Raw genomic sequence first — 8,824 nt, forward strand, 5'->3', positions numbered from 1 at the left:
CTGCCGCGGCCGTGGGCAGGCACGGGCCCGGGGTCCCGGAACAGGTATAGACCGTACCGGCCATCGTGGTTTATAATAACGCGCGTATACGCGGCCACATCCCACAGCCTGGCCATTATTATAAATGTACATTACAGTTCATTAGAGCCCCCTGCCCCGACACGGGGCGAGTGTGAATGGGAGAGGCGGAGTGGGAGTGGGGTGACGGGGCAGGGCCCAGCTCGCGCCCTATTGTCTTCCGGCTCGTTTTTTTTTTTGCGCCGGAGATTAATCCGGCTATGCGGCGGGAGAGAGGCCTTCCCGTCCAACCTTCACCCCGACGCAACGCGTAAAAAATAAAAACGATCCGTCTATTCGGGGCGGGGGGGGGGCGTTCAGTAGGACGGGGTCCAGGTCCGGTTTTAAGTAACGGCGAATGACGAGGTTTGCCGGGCGTTAATTGTGCGCTAGAACCGCCTGTTAATTGGAAAAGCTTGGCGGGCCGCTCCGGCCGCCTCTCCGGTGCGCTTCGGAGGCCACGTGAGGACACGGCCCCGTAAAAACTCACCGCAACGCGGCAGGAGGGGGGGGGGGGAAGTAAAATCTCCCGCCGAGACACACGCAAAAAAAAGCGTTTTATAGTATTATAAAGAAACCTGCTTTATAAAACCACCAACGCGCACAGTGGCAGCTCGACGCTTTCCGCCACGGTCCTGAACGCAAACCTACCCCTAACCCGCGTGGACCGTCGCCACTCCGTCCCAACAGCCCACGCGCCACGCCCGCCACGGCGCCGCGGAACCGTCCGCGCAACTTGCTAAAAAGTTTGGTCTTTGGCGCGACGTCGTGCGCGCCGCGGGCACAACAGTTTGTTTGCATCGTCGATTTCTTCAAAGAGGCGACGGTCCCTTATAACGCCCCCCCCACCCCTTCACACACACACCACCACGCACCCCACCCCACCCCACCCACCGATCTATCACATTCAAGACCACCGATGCAAGCAGTCCATTCTACACTTGACACTACTTTCTGTCTAAAGACTTGGGGAGAAGGTGTGTGTGCGTGTGTGTGTCCCCCCCAAATTTGTGACAATAGCTGAGTTTAGCGAGCAGGTGCTCGGCACTGTCGTGAAAAAAATATATCTCGCGGGGTTCCCACAGTCGCAGCGTGGCCGAGGGCGGAAACGACGGAGTTTGCTGCGTGAAGTCGAATATTCGTTCTATTCGTTCGTTCTGCGTACGACAAGTTTCGTCGGAATCGTGATATTCCGACGCCAATGCCACCGCCCCCACCCACCCACCCGTCCACCCACCCTCCCACCTATCCTGATATATATATATATATATTGGCGTTCGCCAACGCGCATTGGCCACCTCGTGAAGTCGTACAATCCAACATAAAAAAAACCCTGCGCCGCTTTTAATAAATACTCATAAATAACGAGACCGGGTGTGTGGCTGCACGTTTTATTTAGTTCCGGCGTAATGTACATAAATACGGGGAAAAAATGTTAAACCTAAAAATGTTTTCGGTACCGTAAAGTGGAGAGGAAAAAAAAAAAAAACGATATCCAACGCAAGCTACGTTTCGCGATGTTCCTTTAAAGACCGACGCGCGCTCCCCGTTACTAGCAAGGCGGCGTCACGTGGCCACGCCGCTCCCGTCTGATTGGCCGAAGGCACGTGTCCGGGATACGGAGCGCGACGTCACTCGGGGGGCTCGTATTAAAAATAAGAACGAAAATCCGCGAGTGAAAGTATTTCGGGAGCAGTTAGGAGCGCCTTTGTAGCTGCCCTGGAGTCCCGGCGGCGGACTCCGCACGGCAAGCGCGCTGCTGCTCACTCGCTACTCACGCTGAAGCGCGGCGAGGAGGGGAACAAAAGAGCCCCCCTCCCAACAAAAAAAAAAAAAACTATGATTTTCCTTGGTGAACACGATATAACAAGGGTCCCGAATGAAAACTGATTTTTTTTTTTTTATTAGATTGTGATTTTTTTAAAATTATTATTATTTTGTAATTCTCCCCCCCCCCACTTGTGCAAAAATTAAACGCCGCTGCTCAGCAAAGTGGACGGACTTTGCGCCCGCGAAGAGGATTGTAAGCGCCGGGGTGCGGGCGAGCGATAAAGGGGTTAAGGGAAAGTGCGTGGAAAGTGCACCACCATGGAAGAGAACGAGCAGAGCCACAGAGACGCGGAGCGTCGGGGCTCGGCGGACCTGCCGCTCCTGCAGGCGCCGGGGAACCCGCAACTTCCCCACCGCGTCACCAACTTCTTCATCGACAACATCCTGCGGCCGGACTTCGGGCGCAAGAAGGAGGGAGGAGGCGGCGGCGGCGACGGAGCCGCGACCCGCGACGCCCGCAGCCCGACGCCCGGCGGCAGGGAGCAGGCGGGGGACGCCGTGCCGGCGGAGGGGACCTCCGCAGCCCGCTGCCCGAGCGGCGGGAGCAAGAAGACCGAGATCGCCGCCGAGGAGCCGCTCAGGTCCCGCGAGGACACCGGGGACCCGTGCCTGAGCTCCGACTCGGATAGCGGCCACGCCGCGTCCGGCGCCCCCGCCAACCGGGCCATGCTGTGGCCGGCCTGGGTCTACTGTACGCGCTACTCGGACAGGCCCTCGTCAGGTAAGACCCCGACATTTGCCGGTTCTCTCCGTAGCGCCGTTCCCGACCAAAGTGACGTAGGTCATTAACAAAGCCACGAAATACGTTCCAGAGCAATCGGGGGGGGACAACGGTTCCTTCTGGGGATGTTCGTTCGTTCTCCGTTCCATTCGGATTTGAAAATTAGAGACGAGACCCCCGCATGTCCACTGTGTACCTACAAAATGCAGGAATATTCGTTTCCCATCGCATAGCGCACAGCAGGCCTCCCCCGAACCAAACCGTCTTTGTTGATGAAGAATTTGCATATTTTTGACAAAAGAATTGGCCTCTTGCTTTAGGCTGTTTTTGAGATATTTCTCAACACGCCATTGGATTAATACAGACCAGCATAGTAAAAAAAAAAATACAACCCATTCGCCCCAGTCGTAGATTTGTCTTCTGTACATGTTTTATGATTTATTATTATTTTTTTTATCTTTCTACCGTTGTCGTACAACTGTTGATAACTACGATCCAAGTGTGCGCTGTGTCTTTTGTTGCTGCTATTACGCCTAAAGCCAGATCCTGATCACTGGTACCCAACGTGGAATCACGAAATAGAAAATGCTGAGCTGGTCTCTTTCGGCGTTTTTCTTATGAATTACGTGACGTGCGTTGCTTCGCAAATGAAGGGGGGGCGGGGGGGGCGTTGGCGACCTGAGCTTGGTGCTCATCGTAAAAAAAATAAAATAAAATATCAGGGTTCGCTCGAACGGATGGGGTTTGGGGGCTGCTGGGGTCCATTGTGGCTGATGGGAAGGGCGTGTCGCGCAGATGCTCGGTACGGATCGTGGGTACTCCGGTGGACGCGACATCGCCGTTTGGGAGCGCGCAGCGATCTCATCACCCAAAAACCGGACCCTGCCGCCTCTGCCCAATCGGTATTCTCCTGCATCACCCCACCCACCCCGTTAGAAATCATAACCTTGACAGGAGGACTCACGGCTAAAGAATTACGCAAACAAGTCACCTGACCTCTCCAAGCGCGCGCACGTTACGCCAAAAAAAAAAAAAAAAAAAAAAAAACCCTAACGGATCCATTCCGTCCCTCGTTGCAGGTCCCAGAACTCGTAAACCAAAGAAGAAAACCCCCAGCAAAGAGGACAAGCGGCCGCGCACCGCCTTCACCGCCGAGCAGCTCCAGAGACTCAAGGCCGAGTTCCAGACCAACCGCTACCTGACCGAGCAGCGGCGGCAGAGCCTGGCGCAGGAGCTCGGCCTGAACGAGTCCCAGATCAAGATCTGGTTCCAGAACAAGCGGGCCAAGATCAAGAAGGCCAGCGGCACCAAGAACTCGCTGGCCTTGCACCTGATGGCACAGGGACTCTACAATCACGCCACCACGACCAAGGACGACAAGTCCGACAGCGACTGAAGGGCCGTCAGAGGTCGAAACATGGCTATATTTACGATGCAATAATTTTATAAAGGGCCAGTGTATAAAATATACCAGCATAAATCCGAGTTGACTATTAGTATCTGCTATAACATACATATAAACCTGGTTTATGAAGTGACTGTGCAGGAGGTTGTACATCGTAACGGGACAGTTTCTGTTGGAAAGAATGGGCTATCAATCAAACTAAATACAGTCTACACACGTTGCGTTACCACTAAGTACGTCCGACTAACTAACTAGTAGTAGGCTACGCAAGGCTTACTCAGCCGTGTCAGTAACGTGGTGGGAAAAAATATCTTGCTTAAGTCCAAAGAATCTTTTTCTGCTGCATCCAGGCAACTGTGAATATTAATAAATTGCTGAGAAGGTATTTTATTTCAACTTTCGTTGGTTTCATTGGATTTACGTTTTTTTTTTTATTTAATGGGCATAGCAAGAGCCTTTAGCGGACGTTCTACTTAACGTCTGTGCTCCAAATCAGAATATATATATATATATAGATATAGATATAAAATTACATATAGCCTATATTTTAGATACTCTTGTTTTTTTTTAGCCCGGCCTACTTTGGAAAGTTTATTAAAACCGTATATACAATAAAAAAAAATAAAGTAATTTAGAGAGGTAACAACTTAGGCTGCAAGCTACGAAGTATCCTATATGCTAATGTTTCTTTAGCACGGTTACAACTCTTAACATTTAACCCCGAGTCGGAAGTGCTGAGAGCCCAATCGTTCGAACATGTCATAAAACATGCTATATCGTGGCCTCCTGTTATATATATTATAGTTTTTATGAGAGAGCAATATGAAATCGTCTTTTTTGTAGCAAGATGTCTTTAAAAGGAACACTATGAAGCTGCCTGTGTACGTGTAGCACACCGACTAGGTTTTAAAGGAGCGTGGCCATCTCGTGGTCCTAGTGTCCGAGCAGTAGAACGCGTCTTCAAACCACCATGTACATGCCTACGAACGAACGAACGAACGAATGAATGAATATCTAAATCAAATGAAACACGGAAATAAGTCGCATATACACGCAAATACAGTTTTAAGAAAAAATATCTCTATATATAAAAATACCAGCTCTTTACATGTTGAAATGCTGTTTTATTGTTCATATTGTTCTGTATTTATATAGATTCTATCGGGAAGGGCGGGGCGGGGGGCCAAGAGACCGGTTTCGCTTTTATGAGAATAGATTTCATAATTGTTTACATTGCTTATTTATCTTGCAATAACTTCTTTATGTAAATGAAACAGTTTGGGGGCCTTTGCATGAAAGCTGCAATTTGTCTTACTAGGGCAGATTTAAATGTTAATCGACTTTGTCTAAAAACAAAAAAAAAATGAATGAGCGAGTTTTAAGTTGCAGACTGTATTCATACCAAAAGGTGGGCTTTTTACTGTCTTAATCGTTTTGCTGTATTTTGGGGGGGAAAAGTGTGTGTGAATTAAAATCCAAACCAAACACACTTTGCCTTACTAGTTCAAACACGAACTTCTATGACACAGAACTGTGCCGAATCAGAAAAGGAGTATTGAAAAAGCAAATATGTCTAATCACGAACATGGCCTTCATTTGAACTGCTGATAAGATCTAATGAGTTTAGTGAATTTTATTCGTCAGCGAAAATATATCTATAAGAGAATATGTTTAAAACACACTTACAATTTGAGTTGTACAATACAATGCTATTTTTATTTTGAGTTGGAAGTATTACTTGGTATATATGTACATAATTTGTATCATGTATGTATTTAATTGTGTAATTAACTGCCTCCAGAAACCTGAAGAAAAAAGTAAATAAACCTGAAATATACTAAACCTCAGCCTCCGTTCCATCTCTTGACTAATGCCGGGCCGACTAGCTGCTGCTTGGAGGGAATGTAATGTATTCGGCTGAAGCAGCGATTGAACAGAATGTGCTTCCAGTCACCAAATGAGGGAGGAGCTCTGCGGATGTGACGTCACCGTTTTGGCAACACGAGCCTCAACCAGGTCTGAGATGACTCATGGGTTGTGGTGGGCTGCCCGGTGATGAGCTGCTTTGGAGAGTATCTGTGCTGATCTGTGATGGGAAATCTGAACAGTTCGGGGGGTACTCAGGGATTCTTAGTAATCTTTCTTTGGGCTGGTCTAGAGGTTCCACTTCCAGGTCTACCCAACAAGAAGTAGAAAAGATACGTTTGAAAAGTAAATTTACTTACTTTGAAAAGAGAACTTATGAAAAACAGGTCCTGACTAATCTGCAGAACTAGTAGATGGATATAGATAGATAGACAGACAGACAGATAGATAGATAAATGTTATAGATTTGTCTGTCATTATCTAAAACCATAAATTATGTGTTAATTACACCAAGATAAAGAATGAAAGCAAACAGAGGGGTGGCAACTATCAGCTAAAAACACTGATTCAGCCTTTTAACCATCAGCTCGTAATAGACTATAGCCACCGAACAACAAAACAAATCAATAATTGAATAATCAGCCATACAGTGCATAATCAATCATTAACTAATGCTTAGCAGTACAGACAACAGATGGATTGAGTTAGTACAAAATGTTTTCTCTCAGGCTGGACAAATCGTAATCCCAGGTCCCATAATCTGCAGTTGGAAAAGACAGGGTCAGAGTGAGGGGTCTTGCCTGGAACAACGGGTAGAACGTTTTTGTATAAAAACATTCCACATGCACTGACGCCTGCAAGACCAATTCTTATCAGCCTCATCTGCATTTCCATTCTAAGGGCCCTTGTATGAGGAAGTGACACCAAACAGTTTCTGACTGGTTGAGCTTACACGCACACACAGACACACACACACATACACAGCCACAGAGAAAGGGAGCGAGGGAGGGTGAACGAAAAAGACAGAGGGAGGAAAAAAAATAAGGGTTTAAGGGAGACAGAAGTTTGGGGGGGGGGGGGGGGGGGGGGGGGGGGGGGGGGGGGGGCGAGAAGGGAGGGAGGATTTCCCCTAAAAAGCGCTCCACACTGCCTCTGGAAAGTCTCTGGTTGGACAGAGGAAGAATGAAGGAGAGGGGGGAAGAAAACAGCATCAGGGAGGGGGGCAGACACCCCAACACAGTAATGAAGGTCAAAGCCTCCTGTCATGGCTGCAGGTGGCTCATTTCCTACCCCCACCCCCAACACGCCCTCCACACACCTGCCACTCTGCGCTCCTGTAGCCCAGACGTGTGGGCATTTTGGTTACGTTTAAACACCTTTTGGCAAAACGAAACAGAGAAAACACATTCAAAGTTTCTACAATACACATTGGAGCATTCGGCTTTTAACTCTTTAACCAAAAGAAAATCAAACGTCTGTACAGCTGCATAGACTACAGTGAGAGGCAAACAACAAATAAATAACACCACGTACACAAAATAAAAACCACATCCAGTGTGAACAGATACAAAGAAATGACATGAATAGCATGAATATTACACCCAAATTCGGTTATTCTGAGAATAATGGAAAAGGACGGGCGGCTTTCAGAACAATAATTTGAGGGGGGGGGGGGGGGGGGGGGGGGGGGGGGGGGGGGGGGGGGGGGGTAGGTGGTATCAGAAAAGTATTGATGTCCACTTGTCTGCCTTCCACACAAAAGACCCATAATGCACTCCTCTTTCACCCCGCTCCCCATCCCCTCAACACCCCCACTGAGTCTTTTACCTTGAGTTCTCTAAACATTTCCTGCGGCCGAAGAGGAATCTGCCTCAGAGGTGCGGAAACATCATAAGAGAAGGGCGGGATGCAAGCAGAGGAGAATGGGGATGACATCAGGCCAATTTCACACATGGACCTTGGATGGCCAGGCCCAGACCAGGGTGCTCTCCACGCAACCCAGATCAAAGCCCCGTCTCCTCCACACCAGCCCAGGCAGAAAAGGACGAAAAAGGACACTTAACTATGCTAATCCCCAGGACAAATATATTTTAATCTTGTTAGAATACAAGTTAATGCCACAGCTCGCTGACTAGAGAGTGAGGTGGAAACAGACAGGACGGATCCACTCTCACCTTTTTACGACCAGACAGAGTCAGTCCCTCCATTACAAGACTGATGCACTCTTTCCCATTTACATACACATGGACAAATCTTGGACATGGAAAAAGAACTGCACTGACCCCCAATCCGCCACTTCTATTGCGTGATGTTGACGCTTGTTGATTCTACCCGTTCACACAAAAGGCAGAACATTCTAACATAACTTGCAGATCACCGATTTGCAGGACAGATTTGCCCTTTTAATTTTTTTTATTAAAAGCAAAGACACCACTGCCAGAGTCAACGACGGCAACCAATGCCTCAGCAGGATTCTAATAAACAGAGGAAATGAACAAGAGGAGACAGAGAGAGAGAGAGACAGACCGATGGACAGAATGTGTGTGTGTAGAGGTCCACTTTGTCCCCTGTTTATGGCACCTTGGTAACTCTTGATCTCTCATGTATGGGGCTCAGGCACTCGGCTTCTCAGAAGTCAACAGTAGGACAAAAGGAAACGGATGCATTGTGGGGAAGTCAGTCGGTCCCCTCTCTCTCTCATACACACACACACACTTCATTTCAAATGAGTCTTTGAGTGATCCCCACTATAGAAACACATTTGCTCTGTCATGTGACAAGCTGTAGGGAGAAACAGGTGGTCACAGCGGAAACTGTAAGCCAGGGTGAAATTAAAATTTTACATTAAAGATTTTTTTCTTTTTTGTTGTTTTTTTTGTAATGAATGTAGAGATGTCAGACAGCCTGGTCCTTTTTAAGCACTTTTTAACTTTCATACTTGGATG

The 8,824-nt window shown here is 48.1% G+C and overlaps 1 protein-coding gene across 1 annotated transcript; it reads left to right on the top strand.

Moving 5' to 3' along the window:
• The first annotated feature begins 1,758 nt into the window (after positions 1 to 1,758).
• On the top strand, positions 1,759 to 5,052 carry en2a (engrailed homeobox 2a). Its single transcript, XM_028969722.1, has 2 exons — positions 1,759 to 2,608; positions 3,688 to 5,052. The coding sequence occupies exons 1-2, from the start codon at positions 2,146 to 2,148 to the stop codon at positions 4,002 to 4,004; spliced, it is 780 nt and encodes a 259-aa protein (XP_028825555.1). The 5' UTR covers positions 1,759 to 2,145; the 3' UTR covers positions 4,005 to 5,052.
• Positions 5,053 to 8,824: the final 3,772 nt, after the last annotated feature.

This window comes from Denticeps clupeoides, chromosome 2, assembly GCF_900700375.1.
Source record: "Denticeps clupeoides chromosome 2, fDenClu1.1, whole genome shotgun sequence".
Lineage (NCBI taxonomy): Eukaryota > Metazoa > Chordata > Actinopteri > Clupeiformes > Denticipitidae > Denticeps > Denticeps clupeoides.

Excerpts from the sequence above, each read along its gene's own strand:
- en2a (XM_028969722.1), top strand. The coding sequence starts at position 2,146 with ATGGAAGAGAACGAGCAGAGCCACAGAGACGCGGAGCGTCGGGGCTCG. Across the intron at positions 2,609-3,687 it reads CTCGGACAGGCCCTCGTCAG|GTCCCAGAACTCGTAAACCA; the intron begins GTAAGACCCCGA and ends CCCTCGTTGCAG.